The sequence below is a fragment of the Neopsephotus bourkii genome, unplaced genomic scaffold (genome assembly GCF_033783945.1).
Source record: "Neopsephotus bourkii isolate Nb327-2 ecotype Australia unplaced genomic scaffold, CSIRO-AGI_Nbou_v1 NB_780, whole genome shotgun sequence".
In the NCBI taxonomy this organism is placed as follows: domain Eukaryota; kingdom Metazoa; phylum Chordata; class Aves; order Psittaciformes; family Psittacidae; genus Neopsephotus; species Neopsephotus bourkii.
Window position 1 is genome coordinate 2,810,615 of NW_026901276.1, and position 27,247 is coordinate 2,837,861.

At 39.7% G+C, this 27,247-nt stretch overlaps 1 protein-coding gene across 2 annotated transcripts in view; it reads left to right on the forward strand.

Annotated features, from left to right (window-relative positions):
* APOO (apolipoprotein O) overlaps nt 1-18,638 on the forward strand; it is a 31,447-nt gene extending 12,809 nt beyond the window's left edge. For both annotated transcript variants that reach the window (XM_061355159.1, XM_061355160.1), the window contains exons 6-9: nt 1,935-2,026; nt 6,211-6,318; nt 14,822-14,914; nt 17,806-18,638. In XM_061355159.1, the coding sequence (XP_061211143.1) occupies nt 1,935-2,026; nt 6,211-6,318; nt 14,822-14,887 (266 nt within the window). In that variant the 3' untranslated portion in view covers nt 14,888-14,914; nt 17,806-18,638. The remainder of the gene's footprint in view (nt 1-1,934; nt 2,027-6,210; nt 6,319-14,821; nt 14,915-17,805) is intronic.
* Nucleotides 18,639-27,247: the final 8,609 nt, after the last annotated feature.

Genomic DNA, 27,247 nt, shown 5'->3' on the forward strand with positions numbered 1-27,247 from the left:
CATAGAGGACAGGGTAAATCAGATGTGCCAGGGAGACCCCAGCGCCACAAGGTTCAGAAAGGACCCATTTGTTTTCTAAACTCCTACTCAGAGGAGTCTAGGTGCAGCTAGATCCAGTTCTAGTCCCTGACTTGGTCAACAGTGTATGCCTAAAGATTTGTACGTGCAAAATCAGCCTGAAATGTAATCTTAGTGAAGCTTACAAAGTTAGGAAGCTATTAGTCACTTACCAAGGATCTGTTATGGCAAGGAATCTCAGTATTGAGGACTAAGGATCTCTGCAGCAGGTGTAACCTTGAGAAGTGTCCCTACTTGAAGGGAGATCTTGTCATGCAACCTGCTGCTGCCCAGAACTCAGAGGGCTCTTGGACTGCTGTCTACTTGTGATTGACTTAGTCATATTTGCATACTGACTACAGAAGTTAATTTATTCCAGAATTTTTATGAGTCGGGTATTGACCAGCACTGCAGTTGAGTGAGTGTGTTGCTTATATTAGCCCTTGGCTGTTGTGTTGTTACGTTTCCCTCAAGTGCACTTTGAGCATCCATTACAACCGCCAGTGGTTATCACTTGAGCAGGTTATGGGAAATAAAAGGTCACACGGGGGGAGGAAGGAAGCACCTTGTTGTGTAGTACTGGAATAGATATGAGAGTATTCCTAAACTTCAAGTATTAAACATCCTCTAACAGGCATCTCCGGCAAGTAGCAGCCTGCTGGTAGGCATTAATATCTCAAACTGTTACATTTACTCTGAAAGTGATACTGTAGTCACACTGATAAGCCGTCATTAAGGAAGATTTACTCATTCCCAGAAACTACAACAGAAGTGGAACTTTCCCAGTTGTAAAGATGCAATGCAATTTGCCTTTTTTGTGCTTTCTTATAGCTGATTGATACCAGATTCCTTCTTCACAAGACTAGCAACATTGTTACATAAATCTCTTGTTTATTGTGAAATTTCTCATCTCATTATGAGCATATGTTAGTGGCAACATTTCTAATATGCATTTCCTCTTCAAAATTCTTTATTCCTTTATTAGATGTGCATATGGCTTCACGTATATAACAGGTTGTTCTGTGAGGAACAGAACCATTGCGTCCTGACTCCTGATCTGTGACCTATACTATTTCTCCTGTACTATTTGCTTTTCTCTTTCACTTACTCCCTTATATGTTCTTTTCTGACTGGATAAACTGCAGCATGCCCTGTGACGGATTCAGTGATGCATGTTGTTAGTGGCCAGCCAGTATACGCAACCTGTGCCCAGCTGTAATAAGAGGATGAACTTTCCAGGCAATTAAATTACTTTAGACTTGTATGATTGAATAGAGAATTCAAATAGATTAAAATGTTCAAAATTTAGTTTTTTAACTAAAAAATGGGGACTGAGCAATAAGCATACAGCATAATTGGAAGTACTTTAAAAGTACTTTCAAATGCTTTGCAAATTGCTATAGTGAATCAAGAAAAATTACTCATAAGAGCAGTTGTGGGAAAATCAGTATTTGTGAATCAAGATAACTCAGAAAGTTTGTATTGGAATGTCTCTTGTTCTGTTTGATGTATGGTATTTTTTTTCCTTTTAGTTTAGAAAGTATCAGTTGGTATAATTCTCTTAAATATCTCTTTAAGTGTGGCTTTTATTTCATTATTCAGTGTTCTACTTCAGTATGAAATAAATTATGTATTCCTACAGTAAATAGAGTTGTAAGCTACTTTTCACTATGGAAATATGTTAATAAAATTATTCTCTCGTGAAGGGTAAAATAATTAATTACTCATCAGTCATGTTTCTTAAGAAACCAGTATCACTGAGCAGAAAATACACTAAACTGTATTTAATAAAATTGTTTTGATTAAAAGGTTAGGACCATTTGGCTGTCATAGTTAACATATACTCTAACAAAGTTTTTGTTTATTTCATGAAACAGGCTCAAAAATAAAGAAGCTAGTGTATCCCGCGGGTCTTATGAGTATTGGTACCTCCGTATATTACCCTCAGCAAGCGGTTGCTATTGCAAAGGTCAGTGATGATACCTTTTTTTGGAGAAGCATTTTTTGCCTTCTACCTTCAGATTAACTGGTAATCCATTTTTGAAAGCCACATCAGTGTGCTTGGCACTTAAGACAGTGGTTACTTTGTCAAAGAACATGCAATCTAGACTGGAAAGATGGTCAGATGTTCTGTTTCTTTCAGTGACTTTTCTAACATCTGTAGTAGTTTCTTCTGTTTGAGGAACATGATTTTCTTTCTGAATCTATAATGTCAAGTAATTATAAATCAACATAAATATGCTTAGTGAGTACAGTTTGCATGTTTACTTACAGTACTAAGGAAGCTTTTTTTTTTTTTTACTAAGGAAAGCAAATGACAGCAGGGTGTGAAAGAAAGGAAGAAATAAAAAAAAGGGGAGGGACACTCCAGTGATATCATAGGAACAACTTTTTGAGATAAACATTGATGTTTTCTGCTTTTTGTTGGATAGAGTTTTAAGATAGCATGCACGTTCTGGAATGAGATAAGGATTCTGTTGCTCATTTGATGCCTTTCCTGTTTATTCATTGTTTCAGGCGCATAAGAAACAACTTAAAGTTTCTCAAGTGGGTTTCCTGTGACAGAAAGAACCAAAAAGACCAGGCAATTTGCTTACAGCCCCTTCTGATCTCAGTTCATGTGCCTTGCTGTCCACACTGAGTTGTACTGGCAGTTCCTCAGTTCTCCACCACATTCATTTTCAAATACAGTTTTTTAACCACTCACAGTGCACATAATTTAGTGTGTCAGAAATATTTTATATTTCAGGCTTTGATAAATTGCCTATCTGGTTGTTGGTGACTTGTGAATGACACAGATGTCAGGGTGTAAATATGAGATTCTCAAGAACATATGATGCTCTTTGAAAACTGAAAGGTTATTGATATAGGGAGAGTCAAAAGCACTGTTTTTGAACTCTGCCAGCACTGTGATACCCTTGTCTTTGATGGAATGTTTTTTTAGTGCTTCCAGAATTCAGATGCTCTAAATACAGACAGTTCTGCTGACTTGTTCTCAGGGAGTGAAAATTACGCAAGTAGCAGAGGAAAAAAACCCCAAAACTGAACCATCAAAAAATGAAGAAGCTGAGACATTTCTGATGGAAACTGTGTATTAAAATTCTAGCTGCCTTCTAAACAAAGAAGTGGAAAATGACTGAAGATTGTTCAAACTGATGTTATCATTTTTATAGAAGCTTAGTTCAGTCTTAACTGTGGATTTGCTACAAACAGCTTCACAATTCTTTGTTTATTTTATGAAAACTTTGAAGTGCGTGATTGCCCTTTGATTAATTCACAGTTCTTAGTCTGACTGTAACAAAACATCTGATATGAGACTATGAGCCTGAAACTTGGTTGGAATAGGTTTAGCTTTGTTGACTTGGTTAGGACACTGGATGTAAGAGTTTGTAAATTTCTGTGGAGAGAGTGGTATCTTAGATACTGTTTTGGTTCTTCTAATTGCTCTCACAATTTTCTTTAAAGAAGCAAAGTTTTAAGCATGTCAGGTCTTACTATTCATAATTTTTATGCTTTAATCTGAAATTGGACGCACTTTCCTCTGTATTAATTATTGTGTCATGATTCAGAGGCCTTTCATAAAATGAAAGCCTAGAAAGGGATGCCTACAGTGCAAAGCTCACTTGCCGAATTAATAGAACCATATAGGAAATATTCTGTAACTAAGCTTTATTTTTTTTTAATTTATTCCCTATATTATGTGCTCTTTTTTTTCCACACGAGTATTTCATCACTGCTTCATTTTGTAGTCTTTCAATTTTGAACATACTTTAGAAAACAAGAAGTTTTCCTGTGTTTTGGTTTTGTTGTTTTGGTTTTTTGTGGTTTTTGTTTTTCCTTCTGACCTTTATTAAAGACTGTCCACTGGAGAGCTGGAAATAAGCACAGTAAAATATATTTGCAGTTAAGGTACAACACTTGATGAGTTTCTCTGGAAGAAAACCTTTCAATTAAAATGGATGAGTTGCTAAATGAAGTCACAGTAACAGAGATCATAATTGATAATGGTTTTCAGACACTGCTCATCTAACTAGAGATGGAAGAAATGTACAACTATTTTTTTGCTGCTTTAGTAATCATTCTAATAAATCACAAATTTGTAAGGGATTTATTTCCTCACTGCTAGTATTACTTCAATTTGTTTAACTTTGAACAAGTGGTCAGATGTTACATGTGGTAAGGGAACTGAATTTAACACTGAAATGTATTTTGTTCTGGTGGAACTTTACATAGTGTTCTGGAGCTGTATTGCTTTCCAGCTAATCATAATGCATTTAAATATTTTTCTATCAACTGTGGTTTATCTTCCATCTGGAAAAAAACTTTGTTATGAAGTTACTTACATCAGTCTCTTAACCATTAGAATTAGTTTCTGTTCTTTGTTATTAGAACTTCTGAAATTTCCTAAAGTAATGTGTGTTATGCTTACCCTTTTCTTGAAAGAAAGAAAAGCTTCCTAATACAGAAGTTTATTTCTTTGTTAACAAACTAAATTACTTTTATGTCTCTGGAACCTACATCTCATCCCTTGCCCAGTTCAGTCCATGCAGCATATGTTGGTTGTACTTGCACAACTGAGAGCATGATATAATTACAGGAACTGAGGGTGGAAAAGAAGGAGTTGGGCTCACTTGATCCATGTTTACTGCAGAATGAAATGCGTGTTAACAGAGTAGTCATAATGCAATTTCACAATAGAAATGTAGAAAAGCCATCAGATTCTTGGTTTGCCAGTATGCAGTGTAGATAAAGAATTGCAAACTGTAGTTCTGCTCCATAGGATGCATTGAGTAGTTATAAAAATTGCCTGCCTCTGTTCCTGTTGACTCGAATTTGCAGCTTACAGTGTATCTTGAGCTGTGTTTTTCAGTACTTCGACAGACTAGCTCTGAAAGTCAGATGAGCCTATGACTCATCTGGGGAGATAGTGTGACCAGTGGTTTAAGCAGTACAAACCTACCAGGACTGAAAAATGCTTCTTATTTTATGTTGCTAGCTGTGTTCTTGGTCATATTACAGGCAAACCTCCCCCCCCCCGTTTATTGTGGTTATTTTTCAGTCCATGTGTGCCCAGCAGTGAACTACTTGGCACAGGATGTTGTGGACCTAAAACTTTGCATTGAGTTCAAGAGGAAGTGCAGCAAGTTCTTAGGAGGGAGATACTTCAGCATTGTTATACACATAGAAATCACCTCTGTCTCAGGAAATCTCTGAGCAGCAAATTGTTGGATACTGGAAGAAATTGAAAAACCTCATTCAGGAACTGTTTCAGAAACACCATTTATGCTTGCTCTGTTCTCATAGTGTTGGTTTTCCAGTTTTGCCTGCTGTGGAAGATCAAGTGATATTCTTATTTCTTGATTTTATAAGTTTTTAATTTAATAGCTGTCTAGTTGGACACATTCTCCATTTTTGCTGTTCTTAGAAATAAAGAAAATTAACCGTGATACTAAAGTGAATACTGACCTGAGTCTGAAGTTGTAAGAGTCTAACATTTTTGAGTTTTAAAGGATGATGTGAATATTACAGTCTTGTGTCATATAAGAGGTAGGAGGTACTCTTTTATTAGACTTTGGGATTCTTCTGGTCATAAAATTTCTTCTTGGTGTAATACAACAGACACCATTTTTCCTAGCTGTCTTCTGATTTGTGAGGTGATAGCTGGTTATTTGTTACAGCCATCTGTCAGCAAATTTATTCTAAATAGTAAATGAAAAGAAACAAAGGCGTACTCTCACTATTCTCTCAAAGCAGTGAAAATGTGAAGCTGCAAAATAGTGACAAAATAAGCAGGTTTAGCATTTTGTCTTTAAAATTAGTATGGTCAAATTAAGAAATAATTTGTGTATGTTAAATCTGTAGAATGTTGAGTACTAAGAAAACCAGAATTGTTTCTGTGTACCATCATTCCAGCCCTTTTTAATGCAGCTGTATTTTCAGTTAGTCTTCAAACAGGTTTTTTAGCAAATTGGGTCATCTTATTCCTCATGTGTCATTTTTTTCCAAGATGTTTATTAATGCTGTACACCTTGAGCCTTAACAGGAAGATGTTAAAGATCTTGTGTTTTGAGACTTCTTCCACTTAAATAAGAAGCAAGATAGTATTTACCAGATTATTAAGTTCGTGCTTCCTGATACCTTTTTATTTCAAAGGTTGCTGGTACACAGCTTTATGACTGGAGTCTTCAGGGATATATTGCTGTAGAATCTCTCTGGAAGGATAATCCTAAGAAGAAGAAATCGGGGGAAAGAATTGGTAAGGTAAGAAGTCTCAGAAGACTGAGAAGTCTGAATTTTGTTGCATTTTCAGAAAAATATTATTGAGCAATAGTAGGGGGTTTTCCACTCTGATTCAGCTTTTATTTCAGACAGAGGTTTCATTCTCTCTCTAAGCTGTGGAAAAATACTAAGCTTATTTCAAGTTAAACGTTCAGATATGCTGTTTGGAAGTTTTCTTTAGTATGATCTACTAAGTGTTTAATAAGAAAGTCAGGATTATTGCAGTTGTAGTGTGTAGGATCAGGTGCTGAGGGTCTTGATGAATTTAAAAAACCCAAACTTTACTTTAAAAAGTAATTTGACAACAAGCTCCATAAATCTGAAATAAATTTTTCTTTTTTCATTGCATATCTCCTATTTGAAAAAGAGAAAATAGACTTCTGTTTGCAGTTTATTCCCTTTTTGGTTTTTTCTCTGAATATTCATGAATATTTGCTCTTGCGTGATGATGCCATTGTGTGCTGCTCTGTTAAACGTTACTATCTAGTCATAAACCCAGCAGTTTATAGGGATATGCAGTTCTTGGGGATTTAGTCATAGATAACTATCTGTGTGGTCTAATACTTACAGCTGTATTTTAGGAATCTTTGATTTAATTGGTTCTTATCCAGAAGACTGCCAATAAAAATTGGGTTTCTTCTGAATCTGCCTTGAACCAGTCATCATGGTGAGATGCCAAGCACAGTCATTGCTGAAAGTTTCTGCTTTCTGTATTTCCAGTTGTTAAACATTATATGAGGAGTAGGGCTAGCATTCACATACATGAGGTTTTTTGTTTTATTTTGGTCTGGCGTTACTGTTCTTTGTTACAGTAAGCAGACTGATGTCTTGCCTTAGAAATGCCTGCATCTGATGACAGAGCAAATGCTAACATAGTGACTTTGTTTTCCAGAGTTTGGCAAGCACTGTTTCTTCAAAGCAGCATTTTTGAATTAACGTTGTTAACACAACTAAGTGAACATCTTCATCCTTATTTTCAGTTTTAGAACACAGCAGCTTTCCTTATTCCCCCTGCAAAGCATCAGTGATACAGCAGGATTTCCCTGCCTACTTCACTAGAGAAGGGAAGACTTTTTTTTTTTTTCTTGCAGCACTCCTGTGGCCCATGCTTATACAATACCACTGTTTTAAGGCATCTGTGGCTTTAGTTACTTTAAATCTCAGTATCTTGACAAGCATGCTCTTCCATAGTTGATTTAGAGTCACCAAAGTAGTTGCTCTACATTTAAGTAATATTATTCAGTGTACGTTAATTGGTTTTGAGTTAGTGTTTGTATTGGTATCTACCTATTTGCTTATGTTTGTGTGTTAAAGTAGTGTATATAAAGAATTTATATTAGATTTTAAAAATATAGTATACGTATTCCTACATAAAACCACAGAATGGTTGAGGTTGAAAGTCGTAGTCTTTTGCTGTGGACTTCCTGATCGAGCCATAACTCACAACTGGTAATAGTTCACACTTTATTGTAAGCCAGAAGTCATATCTGAGCAGAACATGGTGTATTCAACCCACAGGCCTAAGATGTAAAGGGAACAGCTACTGAGATGTTTTGGAGAGGCATTTGCACTTGAACAGACTGTAGGTATGGGACCAAGTTCCCTAGGTAGGTCTAGTTGTGTAACTACTTCCAAACAAGCTGGGTTGAAGAAATGCTCAATTCAGTTGCTGAGTTTATGAGAGTGGAGACTTTCATCAGTGAATACTCATCCTGTGTTGGCCCTGAGTGCTTCAGTAACTGCACTTGTATAGCTCTTTGAATAAACAAAGGCTAGTTAATTGTACTGTACTTCTCCTAAAACCTAGGCTGCCAAAAAGTATCACCAAAAAAAGGCAACATTAAAATATTTCAGAAAGACAAACTGACAGCATCAGTAAAAATTAGCTGAGCTTTTTATGTTTTTGTGTCCCAGGCTTTCAAAGGGAAACACATGGTTGTTATTGGAAGGCAAAAACTTTTGAAGCTTTCATCTTATTGTAAGGCTTATGCAAGCACTTGCTACCTCAGCAAAAAAACAAACGACAGGCAAAATTGCAGAGACCACTAAGTAAACAGACTTCTTTCTCTTCCTCCTTCCAGAATCTTTAAATTACACCCCGTACTTGCCAAAATATGATACTTGTACAGAGGAGCAAAATGCCATTGAATGGTTTCCTCCTGACGTTCAGGTATCGTTAGTGTTAACTGTTGCCATTTAACTTGATGGATTAGGTAAAATACAGAAATCCCGTGACTTGGTGAAATTGCCTGTGTTTCAGATGTTCAGTGATCCCTTACAACTGGAGCATACAACCTACAGCCTCATTGTTTTTGTCCTCTGAAGCTATTAAAGAGAGGGGTTTGTCTCCTCAGTGTCTCTGGAGAGGCTGAACAGCAGTTGTCAAAAGTCTCAAGTTTTAGAAATCACTAGAACGTGCACTGACAAATATCTCTAATAGAAAAAGTCTGCTCTGAAACTTCCTTTGGTCTGCAGCGGTGAAGCAATATAAATATGTATTTGAGAATTTTTGGTAGCCTTGTGGAAGAATTGAGTTGTTTTTGTATGTATATTTCTTATTGTGGTACTAGGCAGCTAGATTCCTTAACTAGTGAAGGCAAATAGAAATGTTATTCTTGAGTTGTTGTTACAGCATATGTAACCCATTTGGTGAAGCTGTGCCAGAGCAACAGTTGCTATTTTTTTGTTTTTGTGACATTCATATTATCATTTTCCTGTTGCTATACAAAGGATTCTTGCAAATAGTCAAGCAAGATATGGGTGGCTCTTCTTGGCTTGTGTTAATTTGTTACATTGCTCATAATTTGATAGTCATAGGTACCACAGCTGTGCATAACTTCATGTTTGTGCAGCAATATGTCATTGAAATAGATGTGGTATGTTAATTTTCTGAAGGTTTTATGAAACAAAAACCTGTGCCAAATTGAGGTCACATCAACTGACATAGAAGTTCTGCCAAGAAAGATGAATTCCAGGACCTGCATTTCAAAACACTGTGGCTGGAGCTCCTCCATGCAGCAAGTCAGTCTGATAAGGTTTTGAATATGCTGTTTACAGTATGTAGCATTCTGGTATCCTGCAGCTGGCTTGTTGAAGGAGCCAGCTCTTCAGGATGTCAGGATGAAAGCCCTCTGCTAAAACTACACAAGTACCATTAGTCAAAATCAGTGTTCACATCTCTCATTTCCAGAAGGATGAAACATTTTCCTAATAAGGGACAACAGGAGTAGTTATTCAGCTTCTGTATACTTTATCTCAATATAAAGGACAACTTTTTCCTACCTTCTCCTCTGCCTGGGGGAAGAAGTAGAAATGTAACCATCTTGTTGGGAGGCCAGGTATATTTGAAGGGGTTTATGTTCTGAAAATCTTTTGTTTGCTTGAATGATCTTTACTCACAACAAGTAATTCCACAAAAATCAGTGGAATTAGTATTCATGTTTCTATTATCAGGTTGTAAATCTCAGGGGAAGTGACAGTGAAATGGAAGATGTGTCCCTCAAACCTTGTTGATCTTAAACTTAGTGCGCAGAATTTTTAGCGAATCATACCAAACAATGCTTTTATGCAGTTTTTAGAATGATGTGTTTGAAACCCTTCTGAGGAGCATTACGTGACATCAAACTTTCATTAATGGGGTTTTGCAGTTAAGAAGGCTAATGCTCTGCACTGCCTTCGAGGTAGCCTATGTGAATAACTGGTCCCTTTGTCCAATATCATCATTCATTCGAGATCTTTTTCTACGTTTTTTTTTTTCTTCTACACTTGCCTTCTACTGCCTCCAAAAATGTTGAATTAGCTGAAATGTTAGGCCAGTAAACTGCAGTTTCTCCTTTTCCCCACCCCCTCCACAATCTCTCTTTAATACTGGTTGAGTTTGTCAGCTCTAATACCTGTCCTTAGGTCAGAGGGATGGACAAACCATAGCAGCTTGAGGATTCTGTGCAGCAGCGTAAACTGAAGGACTGTACTTTTCTGTACAAATGATAATAACTTATTTAGAAAGAACTGCTTAAAGATAAGTATTTCAGAGCCACTATTTCAGTGCAATACATACCACATATAAATGTCTAACAAATCTGGTCCTGTTCATCAGTCAGCTTATTTTATATTTTTGCAGCTTTTTTGCCCTTCCTCTTCTGATTCTGTAATTTGTGCTGCTCCATTGTTCTATAGGGTTGTGATCTCTTGTTATAATATGACTTTGTCTTCAAGTGATAAGACCATGTGTTACATCACCAAATCATGTAAACCCAGTTTTTGTTCCAGACAGTGAGCTAATAATGTACTGAAACACATAGAAAAACAATTTTCTTCAGTTAGTTCTCACTTTGTCTTGTCTTTATACCACTCAAAGACTTCTGCTGTACTTTCGGCTCTGCTGGATTCTCTCAATTCCCCTGACACTGAACTGGGTACCTGTTGTTTTTACTCAAGTGCCCAAAATGTGGAAAAGCAGAACAGCACTAGAGCTCTAAAATCACCCTCCTTTTCAGGTCCTGTTTGTTTCTTCATGTGTGTGCTCTTTCCCACTTCAGTCCAACCAATAATAAGATCTTACAGAAACTGTTGGGTTTGTGTTTTGGTTTGGTCCCCCCAACCACTGTCTGTCATTTGATTGTTTAAACAGCTCCAGAGACTGAGAGAAACTTGTGGCTTACTGCTTGGTTTTCATTCCTGCCTGGTCTGTCCCATCTGTGACTTACCAATAATAATATATTTTTTATATATGTATAACCTATATATGTGCTTATCATACACATAAGATATAAATATTAAAAATCTATCTATGGCTACATCTGGGTATTTTCTTAAGTGCTAGCTGGTGACAGAGTGCTTCCAGGTAAAGACTGCTCAGTTTCAGGTGCTGGTTTTTTGCACTTGCTCCAAACAAGTATCAGGGGAATTGTGGCCCTGAACTTTCCCACCTGAAAGGTCTAGTGGAAGCTGTGGTGTCAGTGGAGCTTTACTATCAGCATTATAGACTGTGACTGTAGCAAACTTAGATTGTGCTTCCGAGGAATGTTTTTAAGTCACTTGTGTTTTGAGCATCCTTTAAAAAACAACATAAGCAGCTGAGAAAGCTGCTTTCCACAGCAAGTGCTTGTGGGACTTGTCTTTGGTAGCTTCTGAACAAACAAGCGAAACTTCGGTCATCATAGTTGATAGAATCAACTAGGTTGGGAAAAGACACTTTAAGACCATCAAGTCCAACCGTTATCCGAGGACTGCCAGGATCACCACTTAACCATGCTGCTGAGGGCCTCATCTACATGGTTTTTGAATGCTTCCAGGAACAGCAATTCCACCACTTTGCTGTGCAGCCTGTTCCGGTGCCTGGTCACCCTTTCCGTGAAGAAATTTTCCCTAATATCTAGTCTAAACTTCCTCTGGCACACTGTTCCCTGTCATATGCTCTCCTTTTATTGTTTGGTAGTAAGATCAACAAAAGAGTAAACCTCTTAAAAATTACTGCTCCTCTTGGATTGGATCCTTGCTCTGGGCAGTGGTGAATTGAAATGTTAGAGGTGGGAAAGACAATTTGGACTTTTTAAGGGCAACTCTGAGTAATGTTTTTGAAAGTGCTTCATATTCCTGAGAGAGTCAAGTTAAAGCCCAACTAAAATAAAAGAAGGAGAATAAGTTATTGATTCACTGGGGGAGGATGAATAAGATAAACCCATGATGTTCACTTTATTCAAAGCACACATTACAAACAAAACAGGACAGAAGAAAAAGTAAACTATTAATCTGTGAGTCTAGGCGAGCCTTTGTTTTTCTTTTTGCAACTCCTGTTGTTTTCTGGTGGCCACTCCACCTTGCAAGAGTTTTCCATAAGCATGAGAGTGATGTATACCTGCCTTTGGAGTTGTAAGGTTAGGTGCTAGTGTAAAGGGACCCGACCATCTGCAAGACATTTTCAAAGGCAGCATCAGAAGCTGATTTCTGTACTTGGCTATTCTGTAATGTGAGAAAAGCCACCACACATTCAGGGTTTTTGACATTGCTTTTAGTCATTTTTCTCTGTATGGAAGGAAAATTTTCAGAGAAATAATTGCAATATTTTTAAGTTTATTGTTTAAAGTTTAGGTCTTTAATGTATCTGTTAGATACTGTGACCTAAGCTGGGGTGTACTGAAGCCTTACAGAGAAGCGTGTAGGGTTGCCTTAGTTGAAATATTGTGTGAAGTTTCAATTAATGATTTGATTTTAATAATTTTTAATCCTATGGAATCCCAATGTATTGAACACTTTACTAATGAATGTGTTAGGGGGATTTCTTGTCAGTCACACCTGTCAGAAGCATAAGGATACAAAATGTTTCCCCTTCTGTTACGGAGTGGAGCTTTGATGTGTGAACTCTTCTGGGCACCCAGACAGGTTATGGAGCAGTTGTGTGGAGCCAGAACATAGAATGACTGTCTTGAATATGTGCCTACTTATAATTATGAGAGGGCATCGTGGCACAGAGTAGGTCTGTCTTCTGGGTCATTGATCTAAACACATTTTTTGCTTCTGATCTGGTTCTGAGTGTGGCTAGAGGACTTTGACACTTTATTGTAAAATTAGGTGTGTTTATTTCCTATGCCAGCTCAAAAGGCATCCTTTTCTGGCTACCTATATTGCTGCTTCATCGGTCTCACTGGGCTCACTCTTTACATTGTGGGCACATACAGTGGATGGCATCAAAAGAACATCTTAATTGCTTATTCAGTAAATGAGCTTGTATGAGGAATGGCAGTTTAGCAGCGGCTTCAGTTAAATGACTTGGGTTTAATACATGTAGGGAGACAAGCCCTGGATGAGATCTACTGAGCTCACAGAAACAAAGGAACTGAGCAAGACCTCTGTTTTTCCTGTAGGTTTTGTATGTGTTGTTTAGGTGTTCTTTTTCCTCTTTCCAGTCAAAAAGGCAGAGGGGAGGAGGAGGAAACTTACCCAGATCATGTTTGCTTTTTACAAGATAAGCAAGCGGAGAAACTGAACTCTCTGTGAACAGCTTATTTTTAGCTCCTTTGTTCAGGATTGAGTAATCCTTAAAATGAGGCATCATGACTCAGATTATTCACTATAAATTGTAGTAAAACGTCATAACTTACATATTCCTGTACAGGAAAATTATGGAGTAGATCATTATTGTGCAGTGGGTGTAGTTTGTGGGTGTGATTTCCTATACTATGGAAATATCCAGGGTAGTGATCAGAACGAAATGGGGTTTGAAAAGAATTATCTTCTGAAGATCTTGCCAGGCATAAATTAAAATAGAAATCTAAGAATCATCTTCATAATTAAATCTTGATGTATTGAGTCCATATCCCCAGCACAGCATATGTAAGATCTCACAGACTCAGTGCTTTATTTATAGCGTTTACTTTGTGTTGGGACATAAATCTCACCCATCCTGTAAAATGTTTGTTTCCCAGTCTCTTCTGGCTTCTTTTGTTACATTTTCCATCACATTTAAGTCATATTGTTAAAATTATATTTTTGGATAAAAAGAAAATGCCATTTAATTTTCATGTGCAAAATTTAAGAATAATTGGAGCTGGGTGTGACCTCTGATCACTTCCTCCATCGCCCTGTTTAAAGCAGAGACAGCTTTGAAGCTAGATCTGGTGTCTTGAGCCTTGTGCAGTCAAGGGTTGAATATTTCCAAGGATGGAGATTCAGAAAGTTCTCTGCAAAATCTCCAGTGCTCCTGCTGCAGTGTGAGACATTTATATTTTTTTGCTCCTTAGATCTCATAGAACTTTGCCATGCTCCTGTGTCGTTTGCTCCTTGTCCTTTTGGTGTGAGCCTCTGAGAAGAGCCTAGCTCTTCTGAATATGTAAATGGCCATTAAGGAACTGTGGGTAGCAATTAGGTTACCCCTTTGTCTGGTCTTCACCAGGCTAAACAGACCCACATCTCTCAGCCTGTCCTTGTACATCACATGCTTCAGTCTCCGAGCCATATGTGGCCGTTTAAGTATTATTTTTTTATTTATATCTATTTAAAGCTATAATCAAATGCCTGTTTGTTACAGCATACTTGACAAATAGAGAGGCAGACGCTCTAACAAGCTTCTTTTCATTCTTTATCATTTATTTCAGGGAAAGTGTGAGAACACTCTCAAAGGATATGTACTAAAAGAGACCTATTGTATAAATCCAAACAGAATTCAGAGAATGCAAAACAGCAGTTAATCTGTGGGAATTCATCCTCTGTTATTAGTGCAGGCAAAATGAGTCAATTAAAACATTTCTGTTGAACTACTTGTTCCTTCAAATGCTTTAATTGCTCAGCTAACTACAGGAAGGCTAAAATCTAGAAACCGTTTGGTAGAAGATCATACTTGAGTATATTATACTGAATTAGTCTCATCAGCCACTTGACTTTGCAAGGAGTTTTTGGTTCTGCTTTTGAAGAGGGTTTCTGTTCTGGCAAAAACAGTAATTGTGGGTTGCATCAATTTAAATTTCCTGTGTACTTTTCCCTCCTCAAGGGTGATGCAGATGGTGACAAGCCCCTGGAAATTCATGCTTCAAATGAAGAGCGAGCCAAGAAGTAGAACACCAGATCACTTGGTATCAAAGAGGTAAAGGATAAAGACTGATACTAATATATGGCTAAAGAAGAAAAATAACCTGAAAAGCTGAAGATTTGTGAGTTTGACCAACCTAAATTCTTAAGTTTTAAAGCATAGCAAGTAAATACTTCTCTCCTCCAAGGGTTCAGAGTTCATTTAGCAAGGCCTTGCTCATGTATTATTGCTTGGGTTTTGTTCTCTTGAGGTCTTTTTATTCCTTTCTGATTTCTGCCTCCCATACCAAAACCTCTTTGCCTTCATCACACCTGTGCAGGTACGAAGGAGAGGAAAGAATCCTCTCCCTGCTGATATGTTTTCTCTAAAGGTTTGTCAGTGCCAGTGTGCAGCATTTATCTTACAGATTTTAACAGTCAGTCTACGACATGCCTGACCTTTCACGTTGATGCACCTCCCCAGTGAGATGTGCTGCATCAGTTGGGAATGAATAATGGAGAAAATGAAAGCAGCATTTCCCAGTCCTCCGAGCCAGAAACTCAAGTTGAGGCACCAGTCTCTTTCTGACTTGGACACTGGGCTGCTTTCAAACTCAAGCAAGTCCTGTGGTGCTTACAGTTTCTAGAAAAGCAAGAAAACCAGACCCAAAACCATCCTCTCAGCTTTTTTAAGATGGTTCAATTTTATAGGACAAAAATTGCTTTATACTTGAAGTTTATTATTTCTAATGATAATGTAATTGGACATGATTTGGTACAAAAAAACCAGATTATGTCTGCTCTGTAATCAGTTGATAAAGGATGTCTTTTCTGAACAGGTTTTCCAGTTGCTTATCCTTGCTCTGTATTATTTTCACATTGTGTTAAAGACTTCTTTTTCATCAGAAAGTGTTCCTAGCATTGTAGGGGCTCATTATTTTTGTATGCAGTGTTCCATTTACCAGAACAACTCTGTTTTTTCCTAACTGCCAACTGGGTAAATAGAGTCTGGATTTAGGAAACTGCACTAATTTTTTCTTCCATGCATCATCACCAGTCACAAGTGTTTGCAGATGTGATGGAATGCACACATCTGCTGAGCAACAGCGTTCCACTCTTGCATGGTCAGCGTTAAAAGCAAAAGTAGTTTCTAATGTTGTGTTTCCCTTAATGTATTGTTAATTTCTATAGCTAATTCTCACAAGGGCAAAGGTATGCTGACTGGCTGATTTACTAAGTATGTTAGTTTTTCCTTCAGACATATGTATTTAAAGTCTTTAAGAACACCCATTTTCCAAGTATTTTACAAAATAGCCATGGAAAATAAAAAATAATTTTAAAAAGGAATAACAGTGGGCTTGATTGGTTTTTGTGTAAACATACCCAAGAGAACCAGGAGGAAGAAAAAGCTGTTCTAAATTCACTAAAATATTGTGCTTCTTGTGAACTAGGACATGGCTACTAAATGGTAAAAAGCCAAGAAAGCTGAACTTTTGTTTATGTGGGGACACTGGAAATATCAAGGTTCATTACAAATAGACATCCATAAATAGCTTTTCTTTTCTTTTAGCATTTCTTATTATGTAAATATAATTTCAGTTAGGTTCACTTTTTGAAATGTTAGTGCTTTTTGCTAAAAGCAGAAGGGTGGCTGGTGGAAGAAAAGGAACAAAAGCTGTCAGAAAGACTTGCACTAAAGTTGGTGTCCAGATCCTTTGTCTTCAGGATTTTAATCATAGATATGCTATATAAGTAAGTTTTGAGGAAAACCTTACTAATAGCTGCTGTCACAGACCTTCAACTGTCTGTTGGGGCACTTTTAAGAGTGAAGATTCTCAAAAAGAAGCTCAGGTGCTTATAGTACCTGTCTGCTGCTGGTGCTGAAATCTGCTTGCTCCACCACATGCCGTTTCTGGAGGTGGTGCTTACATGGAACTGCTGGATTTCTGACCTAGTCAAAGGTCAGCTCAGGACCAGTTTAGAGCTGTTCTGTGGGGGTGGTAGTTTGTTACTTCTGCTTGAAATCAAATCCAGTTATTTAACTCCATACCCAAGTCCAGATGTTCTGTTGGATTCGCATGATGCCAAAAGTTGCAGAATGCTGCTGTGATCTTGGAAAGGACATACTTGTTTCTTCTGAAAGAGATCAGTCCTGAAAGTCTCACTGTATTTTCAACTGTTGGCAGTACTCCTTGCCAACACTCCTGAATGTGGTTACTAAAATGAAGACAATCTCATTTTCCTCAATGATTTGCCACAGCATGGATCTCTGGGTTGTGAATGGTCAGCCAAGGACAAAATCACTGAGTTGGAGACAGTAACATATCTCTCTATTCCAAAAACCAGCAGCATTGCGTCTCCTTTATTGTAGCATGTTTGTCATCAATAATTATATGCAAACTACAGCTCAAACCACATCCCATCGTGGGAGAAGCAAGCTTTAATTTTATCCAGCTGTTGTGCTGAAGAGTGATAATGGCTTTGTGTTTTCCATGGAGATAGCATATCTCATTCTCACTCTGTTCACGTTCCATATTTATGTAGTTCCGTTTCTTTGAGTTAAAATACCCTAGGTTGACACCAGAGTAAAGTGAGATTAGGAAAAAATGCATTTGATGGGAATCAAAAAGAATTCTTTTTGAGAAAGTTGGTTTGTTACATGAGATTCCAGTTGGTTCTTTGAAGTGTTTTCTCGTGTATTTCTGTACAGTTCAACTATACGAATCAAATTCTCAAGAGCAGGCATAATCATTAGTGCTCTAATGTCAGTAATATGAAGAGTTAACAGTCTTAACTAGTAATAAATTGGTATTGAGAATGTTCCTCAAATACATTTTGAACAACTTCCCACATCAAAGAAAAGAAGTTTTAACTGCACTTCAACAATGGAAAGAAAAGGCTTATGACAGTTAACTCTGCTTTTTCCCTCCTCCACTCTCCCCCTTACCCTTCTGTCTTTGGCTGTAGGTGAACAAAAAAAATATACAGAGCAACCATTTCCCAAGAAAAAGGAAAACCATCTGAATCCATTTTGATTTTGAATGTGACTAATCTGCCTTCTGCCTCAGGAAAGACTGACGGTGTACTGCTTGGCCTTCTGGTATGGAAACTGAAAGGACACTGTATTTTGGGGCAGTCTTGAGACCTTGGCCTCAGTTCTGCAGCGGAACTCATGTCTGCTCATGCTTGTCCCATTGCAGGATCAGCATTGCAAGTAGCAAGTCTCAAAATTTCCCAGACTCTTGTTGTTATTTATATATAAAATATAATTCAATTACACAAAATGATCCTTTGTTTTTCCCTCCTCCTATTTTCTTTAAGTTCATATAGTTGACCTTTGCACTGTCTGTGAAAGGTTCTTGAGATGCTGTTGGCAATGCCTGTGTTTTTTAACAGTGAGGAAAAGCTTAAAGTAGCATGATGTTCTGACTGACATTAGCTAATAGAATTATGAATGAGGACAATTACAATGACTCTTGTGTTTTGTCCAAGTATCCCCCTCCTTTCTATACAAATCTTCTACCTCATCCATGCAAGCAGGAGGTATATAATGAAGCATCTGTGATTTCCTGTCTAGTAGATGGATGGGAATGCAGCTGTAAATAGTTGTTTTTGTTTCTGCTTGAAGGCACAGCTCAGTGGGAACCAGAATGTTATGGTGGTGGGAACCAGCTATAAAATAACTTGGCTGTTTCCTTATTCCCATCCAGGGAGGGGAGGAAGAGGTGAAGGGAAATACAAAGAGATTTCCAGCATTTTGAAATCATTGCACAATAAAAGGCTTTCATCGTTTGTTGCCATTTCCATGAGTGTCTCTTCTGGGGCATGGTGCTTCACAAGTTACTGTAATCCACATAGCTCAGAGAATTTAAAGCTGTGGTGAGTCTTAGTGTTCCTAAATTAATCAGAATATGAGGAGTAGGGGAAGGATGGAATTAAATGTGCGCTTGTTCAATACATTAACTTTCTAAAAAAAGCAGGGAAGAAAATACAATGTAGATTGGATTCAAAATGCTTTTTAAACATCTCTGTAAGTAGTTGGTTAGATATTCCAGCTGAGCATATCCCACACTTTTAGAGGAAAAAACCCAGACCTTGGCAATGCAAATGCCAGTCTGTGTGAGCATTATAAAGCGGGCCAACTCTTTTTTAATACAGGCAGAAGGCATGTGGTTGCCTCAGGCAGAAAAACAGTATCTCCCAACATGTTCAGTGTGTGTTTTTATGATTGTTTTTGGCTGGTTAAGATGGATGTTATTTAGCAAAGGGAGCAGAGTTCTTGCATGGGGTTTGGGGTGTGTGTGTTTTTGGCTTTTACTTTAAATTCACCAACATAGTTCAAACAGGCTTGGGAGGATCAAAGTAGTGTTTTTGTCAGTAGTAGAAAGGAAACTTGGGAAATACTGGTCATGGCTCTAACTGCTCTGTTACACCATTCCTGCAATACAAGCATAGATTTGTTTCTTCCCTTAAAAATAGGCTTTAGATGCCTGTATTTTTCTTTTCAGTAGTATTTGGCATATGCCACATTGGCATTTAAGAACATGATTACTTGGTAATTCAGGTATTTTCACCCCTAAACTCCACCAAGGGGTGCTTTCCTCGTTCTTCTTTTTAATGCAGTTGTAAGTTGGTCTGTGTCCTTTGCTGCCTGGGAGAACAAAGTGAAAATTATCATGTCCAGTCTTTTTCATTAGCTAATCCTCATGCAAAAAACATGGCTTTTAATTTTTGTTTACAACTGTTTAAAAAATCCTGGGTTAAATAAGTATCACTTGACTTAAATGCTTTTCACTTGATCACATCTTCATACTGCATATTTACAGTGCTGCTTGAAAATGTCCTAGGCAATTGACATCAAACCAGAATGCTTTTATCTAGCAGGAAATGACTGCCTTGGAGCACCTGCATGCACACATGGTGAGGAGATGGTTCCAAAATGTGAGCAAGATATCCTTAACTGAAATCCTTTCCTTGTGTCTTCTATTTTTTACAAGTACAGAAAACAAAACTTTCATGCTGGTAAGAGTGCAAAGAGATCATAAACATTCAACTTGCTTGGCACAGACTTTTTAACGAGGAACAGGAGAGTAGTTGACCACTGTTCATGTACATTGATGCACAGATGCATGGAATTAATTTGTGCATGCACATGTTCTCCTTTGCCAGACTTTGCCTGTGGGTATTACAACATAAGTGAAAACCAGTATATTCCCCACCCAAGATTCATGTCAACGGTTTGGTCATCCTTCCCCTTGAAGCCTTTTGTCTTAGTAACTGGAGTCTGCAGCTGAGGAAATCATGTTCTCATTGGACACCCTCAGCCATAGCAGCTGTCAGCAGATCTGTTGGGGCCAGGCTGCAGTGCTCTTTCTTGAAAACATGATCTTAAATCTCTGCAGCATGTGAAAGTTATACAACTTGAGATCGTCAGATTGGCCCATGCACCCCTCAGTGCTACCATGACAGTTCCTGTGTTAGATGTCTTAAGTGGACGGTGTAGCCTCTCCTTGTGCTAGAAGGAGCATCATCAACCTGGAGTAATCCTGTTGGCCCAGGTAGATATCCACAGTCTTGCAGCCATGAATAAAAACATGAACATTTCTGCCAAAATATCATTGGAGAAATTTTTAGATTTGGTACTTTAACTGCAGAAGGTCCTGGACACATACTTACTAAATGTAATGTTTTGGATTGCTGTTCATTGCCTGTCACCTTCAAAGAGAGCTATAGCTGCAGTACAGGAAGGATTGAGATTGAGGGAATCATGTTTTAGACCTAGAGAACAGAATGCCCTGGGGGTTGGAGGGGCTTGCTACTGCTCTGTTTATGAGCCCTGGTGGAAAAATGTCAGTGTGAGCACATTTACCTCAGAACAAATATGAACTCCTGCTGCATGTGTTTCCTTTCCTCTTTTTCAGTTTTGTGGGAGTTATTTATGTACCTTCCCATGGATTGCAAGTTCCTTTTAAAGCCAGTTTTGTCATAATAAACTGCTATTGACAAACAGCATTTTGGCTTTTCAGGCATGGTGGGGAAGCCTGCATTGCTTCCTGCTGGACCCTCCTGGTTGTAGCATCTTAAAGCAGTGTCAGCTATTGCACCTGGATGGCCTGGCAGCTGGCTAGGTCATCCCACTCCGGGGTGTTTATCACAGGTACAAAAGCTTCTTGTTTACAAGGAAAACCTTTGATAATATCTTAACTATAAAGGAGAAGTTGTTTTACAGAACAGAAGATGTTTCTAATTGCATAACAACCCCCTGGCCTCTTAACTCGACCATTAGCTGAGTCTGGTATTTTTTGACTGTGGTTGGCTGTTAAATTGAGTGGGGCTGACAGCTTTCTCAAGGACTCATTGTAAGCAACACTGATGCACTGATGCAGTGGTGGTGTTTTCTTTTGTTTGTGGTTAGTGCAGTTCATTACTGGCAATCTCTGGTTAAAGACCAAAGTCTGATCTGGACTTTCATCTTGTCTTGAAGCTTTCGGATTCCACCAGAATGCTGCTCTCACAGTCACATTTTCAAGCTGTTGGTGTTTTGAAAGTTGGAGAAATCAAAGGTGGGCTCAGGATATATCACAGCTCATTACCAGTCTTCTTCCTCTAAAAATATCTTTCTGCATGGGAAAGGGAGCTACAGTGCCTGCCACAGAATGAGCTGTCCGGCTCTCTTGCCTCCTTGCTTTTTATTTCTTATTTAAAGGCCAGTCAGTCAGGTGGGCCACATTCATTTCTGGCAGGCAAGTTAAATGCGATGATCCATCACGAGGCATGGTTACTGAGGCATGATGTTGTTATTGGTAAGCTTTGCTGGGTCTTCTAGAGAGAGGAAGCTGGATCCCAGGTGATTTGCTACTGTGAGCCCAGGAATAGCCCCAAACTGTGCTCATGTTCACAGTTGTGGAGTCTCTGCCCACTGTGAAAACAGCAGTGAGGGCAATCATAGAATTGTTTGGGTTGGAAGAGATTCTAAAGCTCATCCAGTTCCAACCCCCCTGCCACAGGCAGGAACACCTTCCAGTAGTCCAGGTTGCTCAAGGCCCCGTCCAACCTGGCCTTGAAACAATGGGACAGCTTGGTCAGGGAACTTCCTTATTTGTTTATAGTGTAAATATAAACCTGCACAAGACTCAAGAACTTAATTTGATATAGACTAAAGCTAAAGGATGTGCTCTGTTTATAGTGTGAGTGTCCAGATCTTGTTTAGCAATACTGGCAAGTTCATAAGACAGCCCCATGAAGGAATAAGATGGGTCATTTGCTGCACATGTTTTGGCAGAGAGGGCTGATGCTATGTCAGGAAGGCTGTTGCTGCAGTTCTTTACCCATTTGGGTTCATCAGTCCTTCCACTTGAGGAAGGTGGCCTGTAGCCCTGACACCGCTGTGCAGGCAAACGCTGGAGGGCTGCATCTGAGCACCTCATCTCGCTGCAGGGACTTGCTCAGCAACCACGTGCCTCGGTAAAAAAATAATCTGAAGAGGAGAACCTAATTTCTGCCTTGTGTGGCTGTTATGATGTGAAGGCCACAGGACCATACCACCTCCCATAACAGAAACCTTTCAAATCCTCCTGTGTTATGTGTCCTACTGCATCCACATTTTCCAAGTCTAAACCAGAAGTACCTTTATGTACTCCAGGGCACAGCACCCGTGCCTTTGAACTGAAAATGAGCCGCATCCAGCACTTGGCCAGGAGTGCTGCAGTGCCCTGCAAAGCCTGCTGTGTGACCGTGGGAAAGACAGATGCCCTGAGCAGAGGGATGTGATGATGTTCCCTCTGTGCCAATTCAGGGCTTTACCTCAGAGACATAGAAAAGCTCTACTTTTTCCAGCAGTGGGTTGGACACTGAAGCACGAAGGCAGAAGAGTCTTCATGGCTGTATGCAGGCAGCTGAGGAGACAACCCTCACCACCACGATTTTAGTCCCCTCCATATCTATTTTTTTTGTGTGTTAAAAATCATGTAGAGAAACATGCACAGTTCTCGTATCAAACCTCGGTGAAAGAAAAGGGATTCTTCCCTTCCCCCCATCCCCTGCCCTAGATTAAGTTCACAAATGTCCTCTCTGTAAATTTAGCAAGCTTCAGACTCACTTCCTTTTGTAAGGAGACCTGAAAGAGCCATTTCCTGATTCGTACAGTGCTCTTGTATGCACCCACTAAGTGCTCATTCATGCTGTGAATCATAAAGGTAACCTCCGTTCAAGGCACTGCTCGGTGCTATACAGAAAAAAAGAGTTTTGTTATTCAGCACAGCCACTGAAGTCATCATTCACTGAGGAGCAGCACCAGTGGGGTTTTGCTCTTCTGTCTCAAGCACTTTGTAACTGCCCAAGCTGAAACAGGCTGCCAAAGGTGCCAAAGCCAGCCCGAAGGAATACACTGGCTATCATGTGCCAGGCTTGATGCATTTTTCATATCCTGACAGAGATGAGGAATGGCATCAGGAGCTGTGAGCAAGTCAGCCCCGGCCCAGTGCCACGCACCATGCTTACGCAGCAGCCTCACTGGCAAGACTGGGCAGGCTCAGGGCTCTGGGCAGCCCTTCCTATGCTAGACTGAATGGAGATGCTGGAGAGAAACTCAGCTGCTGCCAACAGCAAAGGACTTCCTCTCCTGCCTGTGGTTTGGTAGTAGATCAGTGAAGCAGAGGCTGTTGTGTTTATCCCTCCTGTGCTCGCCGCCAGGTTCATCTGACAATAAAAAAGATGAGCTGTTACTGGCTGATGGAGGAAGGAAATGTGCATCTGCTCAGCACTCCCCCATCTCTGCCAAAAGAGAGTGAGCCAATTCACATATTGCTGGAGTCCTCTGCCATTTGCAGCTTTTGTACAGCATCCAACTGTACAAGGACGTGTCTCTGGGGCCAAACAACCTTTGGCTGTACTTTTGCCTTGGTGGAGTAAGATAGTACAATCTATCCTGGTACAAGAGAGCAAAATACACAGATGCTAAGATCAGCAACTGTGTTTTGACCAGTGTTTTGACCAAGAGGAAAACAGTAAAGGGGAAGAAGTCTTAGCTTGTGGAAAAAAGAAGAAACTCAACATGAGTGTGAGCACATCCTCTTTTATTACTATGACCCTTCCCAAACTCTTTAAAAAGCCAAATGCTTACAGGTTACTTTTGAGCATTATTGTTTTTACATTATTCTATTTGTAGATGAGGTTAACCTGCTAAGGAGACTCTCTTGTTTGAGGAATGTTAGAGGAGCAGTGGTGTAAAAAGCCCTCACCTCTGGCCTAGCCTGTGACTCACACTTGAAAGTGGAAGAACTATGGGAGAAAAAAACCCAAGCGATTTTTAGGTTCCTGATGGGTAAGCTAAGGTGTAACAGACATAGATATGTAGAGCTTGTTACATACCTCAGGCCACAACTCTTTGAGCTAAGCATGTGCTGTGCTCAGGGCCTGGTTTTTGTCCTGGAAGGCTGTAGGGTTAACTACCATGAATAAATTTATAGCCATAAATCACAAGTAAACTGCCATAAATAAAATCACAACCACTCAGGAGGTGTGGATTGGTAATTTTAATTAGTGATCCTGTGCGACTTCCCATATGTTTGTCTTTTCCTCACTGAGTGAAAGCCACGAGGGAAGCAGCTTTCCTTGCACATGAGTTCTCTCTTCCCCTGCAGCTGACACTGCTCTCCCTAAAGGAAAGCTGAGGAGCATTATGTGAACCACACAGCTCACCTGCCAGCCCTGGAGGGATGCTCTTGGAGCATGGAAGAGCTCAACACCATCCCTCCCTACTGGAAAAGAGGGATCCTTTCTACCCACATCTACAGGAGGTCAATGCTGGGGTCCATAGGCAGAAGATCTTGTAATATTTCCATGCTTGATCGTTGGCTTGAATCTCTGCACCATCCTATTTCCTCTCACCACCTTTGTGACCCCTCTCTCTGGCAGACTTTCCTGGCTTTATCCGGAGCACTGCCCTGAGTGGGGTTCCTGCTGAGGCCTTCCCAACATTTTTCCCTCATGTTGGTCATTTTTTGAGGAATTCTGACACCTCATCACCTCTTTTCAAGGTTTCTCATTTATGGATTCAAGCTCATTCTCATGTATGGCTACCACTAGGCAGCTTTTATCACTGATTTTGGGACAGTGTTTCTTTAAAACCTGGTCAGCTACTATTTTGGGAGCTGGAGAACACTACACTCACTCTCTTTAATAAATACAGATTATTTTAAACATCAAGGGTTTGAGCTAGGTTAATTTTTAGCGGTGCTAGCCCCATGGCCTCATCTGACCAAGTACAGCAGGGCCTCAGCTGTGTGCCAGTATGTCTGGAGGACAACTTGTGCTCCCAGAGCCGTTATTCCTAAACATGTGGTGCATGGGGCTGTGGCACATCACCCAGTGCTGATGTGTGTGTGTATGTGTGCAGTTTGTCTCCCCACACTGGCACAGCTACAGCTTCTCCTCCCTTGGGGGAGAGGCTGCAGATCTGGGCTGTCCCTGAAAGCCTGGCAATGGCAGATCTGCAGCCAAAAACCCTCTGCAAAGGTGTTATAAGCATGCCTAACATAAAAGGGACGTGTTTGAAGGATATGAGTGTTTATTTATTAAGAGATTGGATTGCATTTGGTTTTTTAATGCTCATTTTCCTGCTCATGTGAAGGCAATGATGGGGGAAGCTGTCCTGACTGGCAGATGTGGTGGCACCGTTGGGCAGGTGAGCTTCTTGGATCTGACCTTCCCTCTGTGCTGAGTGTGGGGATGAAGGCAATGACAAACCAGAGGAAAAAAAAACCTCAGGGCAAGAGATGGCAAAAGCGTGCTCTGTGATCAGACAGGATGCAGTGACAATGTGCAAAGAAACTATGCCTGATTTTTTAATGTGTACTTCTCATTATAGACTTTCCATACCCATTAGTAAGGATTGGTTTCCTGCCTCTCCCCCCTCTCTTATTCCCAGCTCAGCAATACAGTTGGAGGGGTGCCACACTCTTCCCCAGGCTAAAGCTTAAGGGATATTGTTTGTGGGTGACTTTTAGTCATGTAAGAGGAAAACTTGTTTCTCCCAGATACACAAGACAGGCACACAATGACACAGCCCACCCAGCGCTATTTCACTCGGTGTTGCACTAAGTCTTGTTATAATCACTTTGTCCTGATATACCCTTTTAGTTTCAGAGGGTCTTCATATTATTTATTTTGTGTTAAGGAATAGCAGAGGCTGGGTACTAAATTGTGTGCAGAGGAGAAACCCTGCCTACTAATAAATCTCATAGAGTTCTCTCCTCTCCTTAGGTAGGATTTATTTTCAACAGTGTGTTTCATAACAAATGTGAGAATTAGATCAGATCATCACATTAGATTGAAAGGCAATGCTGAAATACATATTTTGTCATGAGTTTTCTTTTGCTTGTTCAAGGTAATCTTTAAATATTTTGACATTTAAGCATTTTGACTTCAGGGAAAGGAAATTGATATGAGGCTTTTAAAAATGCCATAGAAAGTAACTTATTTGTAACAAGGCATACAGAAAAGCTGCTTGCTTCTCCTGGGGTGAAGATTTAGCCACTGATTTATTCATCTGATCTATTGAATTTGACCTAAAAAAGAAAAAAGGAAGGAGCAAGCACCAAGCAGAATTGAGCTTATTAGAAAGAAGCAGCTATCTGGGCCTCCTCAGGCATGCCTATGCAATTACAGTGTCCTAATTCTCTTTATAGATTAACGAGCCTGAGCCATTGATTATCTTACTGAAAACAAAAGTAGACACCCTGAAGTAATAGGATAATCCCAGTGGATTATTAACAAATGTTAACCACTTTGCTGAAAATTGACCTGGGTGTTTTTCCTGGTGCACACTTGAAGGCTGTGGCTGTATCTGATCACCTTTTGGCAGTCACAGCAGAGGTGAGGATTTCCTGCTGAACACCGCGTTACCTGGGCATTATTTATGTTCAGATGAGTCAGTGAAATGAGGGATTGTTTCAGGACAGGAAAGGACAGATAAAACCGAGTGTTGCGAGCCTCTGATTACAAAGAAACTGGCAGGTGTCAGGTGCCCAGCTGGTATTTTTTGGGCTGACTTGCAGGAATCTGGTATTGCAGGGAGAGCTGGTGCGAACTTGTGCTGTCAGGCTGCACCAGGACCTCTCGCAAGGTGATAAGCTGAGGAAGGTGGTCCTGAGATGATGCTAAGACCCCACACACTGTATGTCAGGGCAACATGGGCAGCCAAGGGGCTTGCCACAGGTTCCCCTGCCCTTTTTCCAAAATGAAAGGCAGGAAAAAAGCCCAAATGACGCTCAGCCAGCCCCTGCCCTCCAGGAAAAGAGGGGAGATGGGCTCTCTGTAAGCTAACAGTTGTACTGAAGGCTTGGCTCAGCCATTAGACAGCCTCACCACAGGGCTCAGCAGGATATAGGCTCTCCTCCCATACCAAAAA